This window comes from Phyllopteryx taeniolatus, chromosome 1 (assembly GCF_024500385.1).
Source record: "Phyllopteryx taeniolatus isolate TA_2022b chromosome 1, UOR_Ptae_1.2, whole genome shotgun sequence".
Lineage (NCBI taxonomy): Eukaryota > Metazoa > Chordata > Actinopteri > Syngnathiformes > Syngnathidae > Phyllopteryx > Phyllopteryx taeniolatus.
In genome coordinates this window covers 23,013,578-23,030,037 of record NC_084502.1, presented here as the reverse complement: position 1 = coordinate 23,030,037, position 16,460 = coordinate 23,013,578, and the positions used below count along the sequence as shown (strand labels likewise).

At 40.5% G+C, this 16,460-nt stretch overlaps 1 protein-coding gene across 4 annotated transcripts in view; it reads right to left on the bottom strand.

Moving 5' to 3' along the window:
• The window catches only part of clstn1 (calsyntenin 1), a 50,449-nt gene extending 34,818 nt beyond the window's left edge, over positions 1 to 15,631 (bottom strand). For 2 of the 4 annotated variants that reach the window (XM_061781607.1, XM_061781598.1), the window contains exon 1: positions 15,354 to 15,630. In XM_061781607.1, the coding sequence (XP_061637591.1) occupies positions 15,354 to 15,435 (82 nt within the window). In that variant the 5' untranslated portion in view covers positions 15,436 to 15,630. Of the gene's footprint in view, positions 1 to 15,353 lie in introns of all 4 variants that reach the window. The other 2 variants (XM_061781587.1, XM_061781615.1) reach the window with 2 other exon arrangements.
• Positions 15,632 to 16,460: the final 829 nt, after the last annotated feature.

Here is a 16,460-nt window from a genome sequence, read left to right as displayed (position 1 = left end):
TAGGTATGTAAAATTGGCCACAAAGAGAAAGAGTGCCTGCAGTGATACAACAAGCATTGGTTGTGTTGCCAAGAAGTAGTAATGATGTGATTGGTACAGATAAAGACATCCTACAAAGATCTCTCTTTATTGCATTCTGTCTGAGTAAAGGACAATATGCATATTTCTATTATCACAAGTAAATTGTAAACGTGGCTGGGTTTTCTGAGGTTTGGCTTTAGGAATTAGGGTGAATGAGATTAGAACAGGGGCTTTGAGATGTGCAGAATCCTCCTTTTGTAGTATCAAGTTATCGATTCATCTAATGCAAATTTACTACCATTCAAGAGATTCCAGATTAGACTCTTTCTAATGAATATCCCAGTTTGTTGGTTGCATCCCCTTTGTATGTTTTTATCATAATTGTGCAGCGTATGTAATGGTCTACAAAGTCCCAGAAGGAGTAGATAAAAAATAAACCTAGTAGTAGTTATTTTTAATACAGGTTGAAATGACACATCATAAAAAGTAAGCAGTGAGTCTTGTAAATGGAAAAGTATATTTTTGACATCTGAACTTTTTGGCAGAAAATTTCTACATGGCAAATTAGTCCTTCCAAATTTTCTTTCATGTAGACATCTGATGCAAAATAAAACTTTTGCTAATAATAGGAAAAATGTAGATTTAGAAACTTAGTTCTAAATAAGAACACTTGCCTGCACAAACGAAAGAAAACATATTAGTGAAGTGTTATATTTAGTATATTACTGAAGAATCAAAGAGAAAATGAACTATACTTTACAAAAGTGAGACACCAAAAGGTGAGATGGTGTGACACAGCAAACATTTATAACTCGGAAACACACTAGCAGCTATGCAATGCTGTTACATTGTAAATAAACTGAAATGGATTTAATTCCATAATGAGATGTGTCCATTTATTCTCTGTCAAGGTCAAGCGACTTGCAAGTCAAACCAATCAAAGCAACGAAGGCTACCACTGTCATGTTATACCAATAAATAAATGCAAGATACTACACCCTTTGCCTGATGAATCAGGCATTTTGGACAATGCACAAATTACACATCAGGTGCAACATGTGAGATGTGAGTAGATTCTGTAGAAGGTGGACAATGACCATGCAAACTTTGCTGTGTCACTGGTGTGGTGTCACTGCAGAGCGGCTGTCCTCCACAGGCTCTGGTGAGGGCATTGCTCACATCCTCTAACTCACACACACACGCACATACGCACGCACGCACGCACGCACACACACACACACACACACGCACACACACAGCAGTGACGAAGCATGACTGGCGGAATATGATGCGATGCAAATGTAGTATGTCAAAGGTTTAACCTCCAACAGCCACACATTTCTCAAGAATAAACATAGAACATAATATAATTTCTGTGGTAAAGTTTAAAGACAGTGTGTCAACTGTTAGCCAGCAGCAGAAGATATGACAGAGGAACTGCGAATATTTTTTTCAGCACTGAGTCATCAAGAATATTTCAGCAACAGATGCTATCCAGATAATAGCTTGTATGTGCAGCATTTCAACACACAGGTAGCTAGTGATGTTTATTCAACTCCTGATGTGGGTCAATAGCACTATAGAGTAAAGTAGCTTTGGTGTCCACATCAGAATCAGTCAGTTATTATAAAAGGCTAAACATTTGCACACATACCAGCACAATGAAAAGTCTCTTAAAATGTGGTTCCTTCATTTATACTATCCAATACATTTTTTCATCGGCTGTACATGATTTAGGCATGTCCCACACATTGCTGTGCTAAAGACAGTGTGTGTAACAAGTGGTTAAATGATACTACATCACACTTTTGTATGGTTTTATTGTCCACAAAAAGTTATTTGATAAGATGAGTAGTTTTTCTCATGTATATATTTTTTTCATAATCATACTGAGCTTGTTGCTTTAATTGCTGTCTACCCTGTCATTATGGGATAACTGCCCCTTTAAAGATTTCATGCAATCAGAATCCATTTTTTCTACCGTTTTATGCAAAACATAGGTCAAAATGAGTCTGTGACATGGTTTAAGTATGACATCTATGTGCTTTGTCGATTGAATGCAAAATGCAAACATGGAATAAGGCTTGCAAAACGGGTGGTTTTAAAATTGCCGTCTTTGTTACTTAGTTTTGTCAATTAATATTCAAGTAGCTGCCGAATTCATGGTTGGTACCCACTCAACACAGATGGACGTAAACACGGCATTTCCAGGTTTTAAGCGAGCGACTCTCAGCTGCCATCAAGCCATACAAATAGAGTCTACAAAGTAGACATATGTTGTGTTTTACAACAATACTTAACTATATTTATAATGTAACTGTGGATGAAATAGCAAAGCTTGCATACATTGTCGCCAGCAATGCAAAGGTTCAATTCAAGTTAATGGGAGTGGACGACGAGCCTAACCACAAAATATCCCCCTCTTTATTTTCTCCCAAATCCCCTTTAAGATCAAGCTCCTTAATAATGGGCAAATAATCCAAGGCATGGTGAATTCTGCTTCACACTAATAGTTATCGAAAGATCCAAACGCGATGTCGCTATGACAGCTTGCCTGCCACAAGCCACAAGATGCTGTGATATCGCCATGGACCAATCAGAGCAAAGCTGTTTTCCATATTTCAATAAAAAATAACAGTGATCCAATCAGAGCAAAACTTATTTACATATTGAATATTAACAAGAAATCTAGCCGCCTCAATTGCCAGGCGTAAAAGACCAACTAGAATTGCTTGAAAAAGGGCATCCTGGGCATTTCCAACCCAAATTATTTTGGAAACCCAATAAAAGGAAAAAATATTTTTCAAAAATGGATGGCATGGAACCCTTAAGAAAGCCATTTTCAGTTAAAGCCAAGAAGACCGTGTTCAAATAATGTTTAATTACATTTCTATTTTTGAAGAATTGAGCCACAAGCTTCACATCTTACATGCCACTGTGAGGCACCAATTGCAACAGTACATAATGCAGTTCCATTCAACACAGGTTTATGTGATTTGCCACCCAATTACCTTTAGCGTTGCCTGGTGTTTGACCCTGTGAAACTAAAACTCTAAAGAGTCTTAAACACACCAAATATAAATTTTGTATGTAAAACTTATTGTCTTCAGTGAGAAGCAGCTTTATGTTTTCTGGCTTGTTGGAGAGACAGTTTATTTACAGAGGGTGGTCTAAAGGCAACAAACACATTTTGTTGAGCGAATATGGATGTGATGTAACTGAATGTGCCTAACCAGCAAAAGACCACTGTGCCTCTGCCACCAGAGAGTGGACTAGTTACAGTGGACTACCAAAAGGACTACCTACAGAAGTGTGCTTTTGTAATGACCATACACTGGAAATAGACTGTTATACAGTGGTAGCTACACGCATGCCAATAAGTCATCATCAATAATAAAAGAATGCAAAGTACATTGCAAAATAAGTTCTTTTTAGCATTATTGACGTAGGTCAACCGTCAAAACCTGGATAGTTTGATTGGATTTTTATTTTATATAGCTGCGTCATACAGTGATTAACCTCTTACATGACCGGTAAGAATTTTCCTATGGTTACATTGCCTCTACAGTTAGTTTAGGTTTTATTATAGTGACAATTGGACACTGCAACTGTTTATTTCTATTTACATTCCGTTTAACACAGACAAACAAAACAAACAAATTACAGGTTCTAGAAAGGACCTATAAGGTTACACTGTATTTCCCACAGAGTTAACACCTGTGCTAACCAACCACAAAGGCAATATGTGTGACAGTTTCTCTTAATATAAAAACACTTCGTTTAGAATAAAGCATTAGAAAACTACAAAAGCAACAACATTGACACCATCAATGCCACTGCCCCACACACAACAGGCAACCTTAGAAACACAAAGACAATGTTCATTTATGGTTGTTTAGCTCTTTTTAAGGAGACCCAATTGAAGAGTTTGACCCAATAACTATGATGAAATACTTTGTGAAAGACCATTAGAGCCACAATAGGCTGTGGTAAACCTGAGACCAGTCTCTTTATAACAGTTATATATAACACAAGAATACTGCATGTCCTACCAGTGGATGACACTCACTAGTGCCACAGACTAAACCAAATATACTAAACCAAATATACCGCTGCCAGACTGCTCACATGCTCCTGGTAACCGAGGGGAAGCCTGAGAACTACTCGAGCAGCTGTCCACATTGCAGCATCATGACTGCAGCAGATGATCAGGCAGTCATTATCAGATAATGCTTGGAACCCTCTGAGAGGATGTTGTGTAATGATGGCGCACGCAAGAGTCATGTCTGTGTCGCATGGCAGTGAAAAGCTCTGCTACATAGATGGAGCTCAACCACCTCTGCCACTACAGTAAAAACGCTGTGCTATTGAGCAATGCTGAAAGAGGTGTTTGTTTTCAACGTATTCCTTACATGGGAAGCATATTACTAATTTGTGGGGGCAAAAACATCCCAGCTATCATCGGCCAGGAGACGGGGTACACCCTGAACTGGTTGCCAGCCAATCGCAGGGCACATACAAACAAACAACCATTCGCACTCACAGTCACACCTACGGGCAATTTAGAGTCTCCAATTAATGCATGTTTTTGGGATGTGGGAGGAAACCGGAGTGCCGGGAGAAAACCCACGCAGGCAGGGTGAGAACATGCAAACTCCACACAGGCGGGGCCGGGGATTGAACCCCGGTCCTCAGAACTGTGAGGCTGACGCTCTAACCAGTCGGTCACCGTGCCGCCGGGCAAAAACAAAAAATTACAGTTAATTATTTTTCATACACTATCCTATTCTACCAATAACATTCTCCATATTGGCAGGCATACGCACTTTTCAAAATTCCTTCCTAGCATGGGGGATTAATTTATGAGTTTAATTTGTTTCATGACCATTCTCCTAACTCAAAACACTCATATCGCAAATCATATGAATGGAAATGCCATTAATCCGTTGCAGCACCCAATAAAGCTATGTAACAGTTTTTTTAAAACTAGAAAACACAGTATTATATATTATAAAAACATACAGTAATAACATAATGAAATAAAACTCATGCTAAAATTTCATGCTTTAATTCATTTTCAGCTCCTTATGGTGTGTGTGCCTGGGCCACCGGAGGGCAGTGCAATATGTGTACATGGAAAAGGAAGAAGCTGGATCACAACTGCTTAGTAAGGTGCAGTAATATTAGTTGTTTCTCAAAGAGGATAAAGATTATATGCCTTGGGAGTATTGTTATATTATTTGTCTACATGTGTTACTGCGCTGTGTTTGTGGTCAAATATCCGTTGGAATTATAACATTGATGCTGATAGATTGATTTTGATTGAATTCTTTATTTCGAACAAGTGGAAGAACAACAAAACATACAAGATTTGAACAAACAAAATGTAAGTTAAATTATACATATTCAATAATGAGTAAGAAGAAGTAAAATGTATTTACTCCTACCCTTATCTTTACTTCCTTTTAATCCTATAGAAGATAAATATAGTACTATAATAATACAATAATATCCATCCAGCCATCAATTTTCTGTACCGCTTATCCTCACTTGGGTCGCGGGCGTGCTGGAGCCTATCCCAGCTATCTTCGGGCGAGAGGCGGGGTAGACCCTGAAATGGTCGTCAGCCAATCGCAGGGCACATATAAACAAACAACCATTCGCACTCACATTCACACCTACGGGCAATTTAGAGTCTTCAATTAACCTACCACGCATACTTTTGGGATGTGGGAGCGGGAGTGAAAGCGGAGCAAGCGGAGAAAACCCACGCAGGCACGGGGGGAACATGCAAATTCCACACAGGCGAGGCTGGGATTTGAACCCCGGTCCTCAGAAATTGTGCCCCCACAATAATATAATAATTATAATAATACATCGGAAATATTAATATACAAACATCCATATTCCTATATGCACTAATACAATAATGATTATATCAGTAACAGCAGTATCTTGGATTTTTAATAAGAAAAGAAAAAAAGATTAACTAAAACAAACAAAACAAAACGATCAGGATTTTAAAAAACGATAACCGATCACCGATCAGATCACAAGATGGAGGAATGTGTCTATTTAAATGACCTGTTCATTTACTGTATATACTTGTGTACTTAATTGCTCAAAAAATTATATTTACAATAAATAATGTATCTTTGTTCCTCTATTTATGCCAGTGAGGCATTGTGACAGACAGAACAAATGAATGCTCATCTATTAGATGGCAGGAAGTACATACAGTAATTAATGTATCCACTTTTTGTAATATTTTTGTTTGTTGGTGTGCCGTGAGATTTTTCAATTGTAAAATATGTTCCTTGTCTCCATAAAGATTGGAAATCACTGCTCTAGTCAGATCGTGAATTCTAATCACTCAGGTCAAACCAACATTACATGACAGAAATAATGGGTGCTAACTTACTGTAATTAAATTTCTTTATTTTTAATTAAATGAAACTTTAGAGCATGATTCGACAGAACAGCGGCATGTTTACGTCCAACCGTTCGTGCTACCACTAGCTTGCTAGGCTACATAACATTTTATTGCCAGGCTTGTGAGCCCTATCCTATTAAAAGTACGTGAGCATACCTCAAGCAAGCCTTAAACGAACGTCCTCGCCATAGGTGTAGGTATGACGCATCCATCTCTGCATTAATGGCTTCAACTTGTGCTCAAGTGGCTCTCTTAATTCTACAGCGTAGGAATCATGAACAACAATCTGCTCACGGTCTGAAACAGTGAGCACACTTTTCTATTTGTCCATCTCCCCTTACAGCCTCCTGAGCTTGTTGATGCAAGCCGCCTCCAAAACAGATCGGGAACTGTTCAAGTCGGACTTTCACAGCCTGGAACCTCAAGACCTCAAGGATCTCTACATTGGGGTGCCTCTCAGTTCGTCTGTCAGGCAACAGCATTTGTTTGTCCTCCACGCAATTACGAGCATCCGACATAAAGTACACCCACTGCGGCCACGGACCGCCTCTGAGAAGGGGGGCAGGCTTGGTTGGGGTCTGGGTGATGCAGAGCCTTAAATGCAACTTAGTCGCGTCTCTGTGTGACTGCCACAAAAGGGCCACTGAGAGTGAGAGGGAAGAAGTGAGATGTCGAGAGCGGCTGGGTGTAACCGACCTGCCCGGGCAGGTAAAATGTTCTCTTACCTTTTTCCCGATAATAGCTCAATGAGGACATGCCATCACATGAAAGCATTTTTTTTTTAAATCGTTAATTCTATTGTATTGATATCCAACTCCCATCAGAGTTGAGATATTCCAATTAAATACTGATCTTTCATGAACATTTTTCATACCTTCACACAGAAGCAACTTATCCTCTGTCCTGCATTTTCCCACCCAAAATTTACTACATTTAACTCACCAAAAGGCCTCATATGAATTTAAACGCTTCCGCAGGGACAAGCACAACAACTTCCGAGTCATCTGACACTGATTTAATATTCACAACTCAACGACCCATTGTTGACGGTTCGCTGACTCCATTCAGCCTGTGAAGGCACCAATGTGAGCAAAGTCACCAGTCTTCACATGAACGATCTCTTCAGAAACTCTGGGGCAATTTACCAAAGTTAGGCACCTTCTGGGGATTATATCATGTACACATTCTTGAAGGACTTGAGTTGTGGTCCTTTGAACAGAGGATACATTGTGATATGCGATATGTCCTGCCCCCCCCAAAAAAGGTCCTTTGTTTGACGGGAAACCCTAAAAAAAAAAATTAGTTCGCTTGTAAAAACAGAGCTCCTCTGGGAGGCCAAGTAAAGTTAATCAGGGTAATACAGAAACAAGATATTTGGTAATGGTTAATATCTATTCTTAAATTACTCTTTTGATGGCATTTTAGATAATTACCAAAATAATATATAACTGCGATTGGCTGGCGACCAGTTCAGGGTGTACCCCATCTCTCGCCCGAAGATAGCTGGGATAGGCTCCAGCACGCCCGCGACCCTAGTGACGATAAGCAGAATGGAAGATGAATGAATGAATTAATATATAATAAAAAGAACCTACTGTTCTCATTTATTTTCCAAGAACTGCTTCCAGATAATATACAGCGGGTTTCTCAGCATTTGTGATTTAGTGGCAAAAATGTCTTATTTATATCTCTGTTAGTTGACTGACAATCTGGTAATACTGGAAAATATATGGGAGAAATCGCTGACACTGAAATTGAATCCCATTAATTAAAACGTACATGGTTATAATGACGGACATTTTCATTTTTGACTTGCTACCATCTCAAAAATGGCAACATGTTCCTCCAACATCAAACAGAATCAGAATCTATATACAGTCCAGCCTCTCTCATGGAGATCCCAGGCATTCACCTTTGCTTTTCACACAGAACCCAGAAAAGGCAGGATATTGCTGCGATTCACACAGCAAAACAAACAACGTGAGAGCCTATCTTTGCTGTGATATAGAGAATACTACATAACGTTACCTTTGGGCTCCAAAACCACTACTTTTTGGTTTAAAAAAAAAAAGCCACCTTTGTTCAGTTACTACTGAATAAAGTTGGTACTATACCTTATATTGCTATTATATACTGTTGCAAACCAACGTCAACACAACACCTCCTAATTACCATGTTCAATTGCTCATTAAAAAAGCTTAAAAAACAACAACGCTAATATATCGTGCTGTCATTGATTAGAATGTCAGGGTCCGACACTAAGCCTTTTTAGGTGGTTGCCCAAAGTTGGCCCTGTCAGAACCTGTACTGGCCCCGTCTATTCATGATAACATATGTTAAATTTCAGTGATTATTTCATTATTAGCGTCTTTATAGTGTATTATTTATTTAAGCTCCTTTAAGAAATTATTAGTACAGTTGCATTCATGGCAGTGACTGTGTACTGACTTCACTGAAATCAAGGCATTATAACATACTGTATTGTACATGCACATGTGTGTATGATTAGTGCTTGTATTATTATTTTGAGTTAATCATTATTTCGTATATTAGTGATTATATGTATGTGTTGAAAGGAGCCCCTTGAAAATTAGATGATGAATCCAAAGGAACTATCCTTGAATAAATATATACATAAACAAATAATGTATACATATATATTTTTTAATATATAAAGGCAGGCTCCGCTTTCTTCCCACATCACAATAACATGCAGGGTAGGTTAATTGAAGACTAAAATTTGCCCGTAGGTGGGAATGTGAGTGCGAATGGTTGTTTGTTTATATGTGCCCTGCGATTGGCTGCCGACCAGTTCAGGGTGTAACCTGCCTCTCGCCCTAAGATAGCTGGGATAGGCTCGAGCACGCCCGCGACCCAAGTGAGGATAAGCGGAATGGAAGATGAATTAATGAATATAAAGGCAGCGTTCTCCAAACTTTTTAGTGCCGTTGACTGTCATGGGATGACCTATGATTTACACACACCGGCCGTATCCCGTATTCCGTCAAGTGTTACGACAGTGCCGCAAAGTGTCATGGTGTTTTGGTGTGCGCTGTCTTACTTCTATGATGAAAAAAGTTCTCATTAGCGTACAGTTGTTGGACATAATAATCTGGCAATGAAGCTTCACTTTGTGTCGCTGCCCTTATTGCTCTCCGCCATTCTGTGGTCCTGCTGCCGCTGGTATGAATCTTTTCAGGCTAGCGGCATTAGCTCCGTTAGCTTCGGCTATCGTGCCCTGCGATTGGCTGGCAACCAGTTCAGGGTGTACCCCGCCTCCTGGCCAACGATAGCCGGGATAGGCTCCAGCACTCCCGCGACCCTAGTGAGGAGAAGCGGCTCAGAAAATGGATGGATGGATAGCTTCGGCTATCGACTTGAGGCTAATTTGTGCTCGTTTATCCATTCAGGCGCGTGCCGGTCGAGGTTTTTCCTTGCGTCACCACATCTTATCTTGGACGGAATGTTTCGTTGATAAAGGTATTTCAGTCCGCAACTAAAAATGCACTTTTGGGCCATTTTTGGCAGGCGAAATTTTTCTGTGACTTAGAATTTTTCACTGACCAGAGCGCACCAGCGTCTGTACGTAGGGGGTGGCCTGAGACAGCTGCATAGTGGACCGGGGCCACCCTTAATGTTGAACACTGAATGTTATGGACACATCGCCACCACTAGCTGTTCCATTCAAAGTCTGCGCTTGTGCCGACGCCCCGTAAGGAGAGAAAGCATCAATACCTTTGTTATCTATGTCATCTTACCAAACTTTGTCTCAAAGGTCTAAGAGACTTCTTTCTGTCACGAAGCATTACAGCTATTAATTTTTAACAAAACTGGCCTACTTAAATGTAACTAATGGAAATGTTTTTACTTGTTTTTGTAAAAAACATACAGACTAAATCTTGGAGCGACATAATGCTGTAAGGCTTCAACGGCGTCATGAAGAGGTAGAGTTATAAAACACTTCTAAGACAGTTCATCGAATTGATTTTCAAAACTTTCGATCGGTTAATAATTTGTAAAAATAAAGGTCTACATGGCATTGGCATTCTTGAAATGTAATGATGCTACTATCACACTGAATGAAGAAGGCACACAGTGCCCCTCTCACCAGCACCACTGAGAACAACAGTTCAACATCAGCTGCCACATTCTCACATTGTTTCTATTTGCCTTTAAATGCAGCATAACTATACATGCCACATTTACAGCCTAAAACGGGACAGAAACAGCCCATACCAAATACACTTTGTTATAATTTCAATGTGCTGTAAAGATTTGAACGAAGAGAAACCTGCCAGATGACCATGCAATTAATTTAGTGACCTTGCACAATGCTGTAAAACTGACTCATGGGCAATCTTCAGCAGATCAATGGAAGCCTCCTCCAGTTAAAGTGGCTGGGAGAGCGCTTTATGCATTCTTTGTCACAGCTGCTTTGTGTCGAACATTTTATAACCTTTGGTTCCATTCAGTAAAATAAACGTAAAAAAAATCATAGGTGTCGTGTGAAGTTATTTTTTATGCCAAAATGCTGAGATCCATACATTGCCTTTTAGTTCATAAGTTTAATATTGATACTGGTTATAAAGAACGCAGAGTCAAATTTTCATTTTAGTCTATAATAAAGGCTGCTACGCTGTCCAGCTGCCTTGTGTCAACCGTCGAGACCGCTACCGATCAATGCAAACTAGAACTAGCAGACATTCCAACAGCTTCTTCCCTCTTGTGATCAACTTCTTAAACACCTAACCTACAATTCCATTACAACATGCTGGAAATGTTTTGACTTGAGTTTGTTGTCACATTTCTGTGGGGCCAATTATATATTACTCGTGCACTCACTGTAGTAGTCTCGCCACGCTGCACTATTTGCATATCTGTTGTTGACCAATACTGGCCACTCATGCCAGAGTAGCATCTGCTCCATTTGCACACTGATTGAGGAGTATCTGCAACATTTGCACAATCAACATTGTCCCAGATTATCGCACTACTCGTCACTTTAAACTGCATACACTCCTTGAAGTCTCGGCGCCCTTTGTACAAGGGTCATTGCACCGGACTATTGCAATATTAGTCATTCGAACTGCTCTAAGTGCTAGAGGACTCTGCATCTTTTGCACAATTGTCAAAAAAACAAACAAACAAACAAAAAATAATAATGTACCGGCATTACCAAACAACTAGCAACCCTTTATACTCAGTGACTGTTTTTTTTTCTTTTTGTCAATGTCTTTATGTCACAAAAGTGTTCTGTTTTCGTACTAGAGCGGCTCCAACTACCGGAGACAAATTCCTTGTGTGTTTTATTGGACATACTTGGCAAATAAAGATGACTCTGATTCTGATTCTGATAAAACTGTTGTGCTCTCCCACAAGGTGTTAAAAAAAAGTGCACATTGCAATGTCATCTGTGACAAACATTTCAGCAGGTAAATAAGGAGCAAATCATTACTAGCCAAGACCTGAACATAATGGAGGTCAACCCGAGTGTGCTTCTGAGGTGATAACACAGGAGCTGGAGCCTGGAACAACAGATTCAGAAGCAACAGCATCCTGATAGAACATAAAGCTGGGCTGATACAACATAAGCCTTCACCCAGATGGTGATTTCACACTACACCTTGGCTGATAAGTGCTGGGAAGCCAGCAGATGCAGCTCAAAAAGACTGCCCTGGCTTGGGTGTAAACATCCATAAACACAGTTTTTTTTTAAATGAAAACCGATAATGGATTGTTTTTGGTTGTTGTTTGGTATGTTTACCTTACAGTGGCATTTTGGACCCTGCACACAAATGAAAACCGTAGACATTTTTATAAATGACATTGTTACTGTTATTGTAGTAGTGTTTGTATCCTTCTCCGGCAAAGTCTACATTTACTTACTAGCACTAGCTTAATGCTAACACACAAAGCAAAACGCCACAGACAGGCTAATGAATAGCATCAATGTCGCAGCCTAAACCTTTAAATAACAAATATTTGAACACAAAGTGTGCAGCAACATGTAAAGACAGATGATAGAAAAATACTTGCAGTCATATATTCTTTCTACTCGGCGAAAAAATAGTTATAACACTGGAGCCCTGCCGCAAGGTTCTTCGTGTGTCTAAGTTTCATCAATGTCATCATATGTTATCTGCATGCGTGCACCACACTGCTCCCTAGGAGTACAACAGAAGCAGCACATACTGTATACCTGGTGGGCAGTGTGTCGAGAACAGAACACAATGCAACTCAACTTTATTTATAGAGCACTTTAAAAAATATAACAAACAAAGCTGTAACAAACATAATAATGACTCAACATGAACCACATTTTCATTATTATTCTTCTAATTAATAATAATAACAATAATAATAAATAGCCGGCACGTCTGCCGACTGGCTAGCACGTCTGCCGACTGGCTAGCACATCTGCCTCACAGTTCTGGGGACCGGGGTTCAAATCCCTGTGTGGAGTTTGCATGTTCTCCCCGTGCCTGGGTGGGTTTTCTCCAGGCACTCCGGTTTCCTCCCACATCCCCCCAGAAAAACATGCATGGTAGGTGGATTGACGACTCTAAATTGCCCGTAGGTGTGAATGTGAGTGCACATGGTTGTTTGTTTCTATGTGCCCTGCAATTGGCTGGCGACCAGTTCAGGGTGTACCACGCCTCCCACCCGAAAATAGCTGGGATATGCTCCAGCAGCCCGCCACCCTAGTGAGGATAAGCGGTAAAGAAAATGGATGGATAATAATAAATGGATAAATTATATATTTGAGTGTAATTTATTCCATGTTCAATTAAGAGTTTGTGTTGTTGAACAATATTTGATTGTGTGCATGTATAAGATGTGTTATATGAGACATTTTTGTGATAGCCAATAAAAGTTTGTGTTTTGAACAATATTTGACTAAAAAGACATTTTTATCAAAATTGCAAGACTATGGCATTATCAAGTATTGGTACTTTATATCAGCGAGTACACAAATATAAGTGTCTGTACTCTGAAAAAAGTGGTGTCGGGTGCATCCCTTGTCACTTTGTGTGAATGGTAATTCTTTTTAAAAGATGGTGTCTCTACCTATAACTTTTCAAAAAACAAAGAAAAAAGTTTTCCCAAGATAAAAGGTGCCCGGATACGTACCCACCTTTGTAAACATTTTACTTGATTTCTGAGTGAAAAACATCATGAATCACAATGAAAACATGCTGGTCATTTGCAGGATGTTGTTTTTCATTGACTTATTTACACAGAGACCCCACAAAATATTGGAAAATCTGACAGCAAGTGACGATTGCTTTCAACACAACAGAATAGGAGAAGTGAGTGTCTTGTCTCAGTTTCGTTATACAGTAATACTAGGGACTAAACCCTGCCATGAATCGCAAAAAAACAAAACAAAACAAAAAACGCAAGAAATTGAGGCCCCCCTAAAAATGTTTAGAACTTCTTACAGGACCATACCACAAACTATGATGCCAAAACAATTTAATATCATTTAAAACTTTTCTAACATTACCCTTAAAAATAAATGATTTACAGATGATTTGAAAAAAAAAAAAATGCACCAGAAGGGCACGTGTGTGGTAAAGACTCTGTAACTTACACTAACAACCCATACTAAACTTAGCTCCCCCCAACATACAAAGCTCATCTCTCAGTCGAGATGTATCACTTCAACCTACTTCCTTGACACCGTACTACTTTCCTTTAAAAAAAAAAAGGGCTTTGGTGGCATCTTTGGGTGTTTCAGAAATAGCACAAAGACTGTGAATAGACTGTGTACTGCAGTTGAAATTCCACCTCTGAAGGTGTAATATTGGAACAACTTAGCCCCCTATTCATTCCCCGTGCTGTTTATACTGAGAGAGAAAAAAAAGTGTATCAAGCCCAGCATGAACAGGCTGTGTAAAAGGTGCTCGTGAAGGGTGTACATTACGGTGCAAAACCAACACAGCATCGGTTTGGCCTTACTATTTGACATTCTAGTTTTTCCTCCTCTTCACCCCAAGGAGAACAACAACCTTTTCGCCTCAGCGACACGCTGATGTGCAGCGATGGCCAAAACTCGCTGGGTGTGTTGAGTTCCACCGTGAAACACAAACAGGGTGATCGTGTCTGAGCCGTGGGACAGTGGGAGGGAGGTGCACCGCCTGCAGCAAAACACAGACCTGGGAGCCCCTCCACCCTGAAACGGGGTTGTGTCTTGTTTAGGGTATTCTCACACCACTACGACCAGAACCAATTGTTTTTGTCTTCACTGATCCCACGCGTGTTTAAAATCCACAGGATAAATCTGCAATGCGTAGCCTGCACGAGGCCTGCTAATGGCACCACTGAATATGGACGCTTTTATTTAGTTCAAACCTCAAAACGAGTCACGAATTCTCCATTTAACGCGCGTCTCTCCATAATGTTTAAATGTACTCAAACCGGTAGACAAATATAAGGTATCAAAAGGGGGGTGCGTGGGGGGGGTGCGAGGTCATTATTTATTTAAAGCAACTCAAATACGACGCGGTGCAGTCGAACGCTAAAAATAGACGAATACCAATGGGTCGTTTTGTTGCCTGAATTAATATTAAAAACAAGACAATTCGGCCCCAGACGCGTGGAAACGCAATACTGGACAGAAGTGTTGTTTTTGTTTTTTGTTTTGTGGGCGAAGAAAGAGCCGTGTCCGAGTGCGTTGGAGCCGAGCATCGCTGTTTGCACTTGCTGCGACTCGGGCAGCTGACCAGCCCCGAACAGGTTCCTCCGCACGCATCCCTCAGTGCGTCAGCCTTCGCCGGCGAGGAAGTAGCCAGGCGACTCCAAAGAACAGTCGGTTATCACCACAGTCATAAAAACCTCAACGACGTGTCCAAGCGGAACAAACAGCATTACGGAATAGAAATCCCAGCCGAGTTACCTTTAGCCGCATCCAGCGCGCACACCAACGACAGGACCAGTCCGACGGCGGATGCAAAGAGTTTATTCCTTCGGAACCGCATCCCGACTTCGAGTTCAGCCGCGACAAACTTCAACACACACGCCTTTTCCCCCCTCTTTTCTTCCTGTTCTCGTTCTACTACTGTCGGCGGAGGGGTTATCTAACGAGAAAAGAAAAATCAGGAGATGAATCCGCGGTGTTGACGGCAGCTCTAAGATGGCCGTCTGCAATCGCCGCTTCTCTCGCAGGTTTGCACTTTGGGGCGTTCAAAGACGGTCGGAAACCATGCCACACAGGGGGGGGGGGGAAAGAGGCATGTGACAACACTTCTGTTTATAATTACGTACTTGGCAATAAACATCATATTTTCTTACTTTCTTGTACTATCCATACCTTTTAGTTTCTACTAAATACTAAATGAAATGATAACAATCATGCAGTGGCCGCAAAAGTGCTGAAGTAGAAGTAGAGATGCTTCACACCCCATATCAGAAACCGCCACCGGCAGGGAGAGAGAGGCAGTCGGTGGCGAAATAGACGGCCCCGCCGCCGCAGGGCCACCACCACCACGCTTCACTGATCAGGTGGTAGTCAGGTCCATAAAATACTCAGACATGGACACAATTCTTGTTGGCTTTAAACCATAATGGATTTGAAATGTAACCAACAAGATGTGCTTCAACTCCAGATTGTCGCATTTAATTTGAGATTATTTACATCCAAATCAGGGGAATGGTGTAGAAATTACAATAGTTTGTATGAATGACTCCCACGTTCAAACGTAATGGGACAATTGGCTGCTTAGCTGTTCCATGGCCAGTTGGATATGTAAGGCAGCCAATGGAATTGCAGTTCCCTTGTATTTATTGATGATGTGACTACTTTTTTTTTCAAATTTAAACCTGTCCTGTTCAGCTGCATGGCCTTGCAGAATGATGGATCTGGATGCCTTTGTGCCGGAACAGTTTTGCTGTGCAACAAGGGAGTTTAAAATACTCTCTCTTCTTATTTTTATATATATGTTTTTATTATTCTGAAAATGCAGCCGGACAGAAAATTGTTTTATGGGACAGCCAGAACGTGACT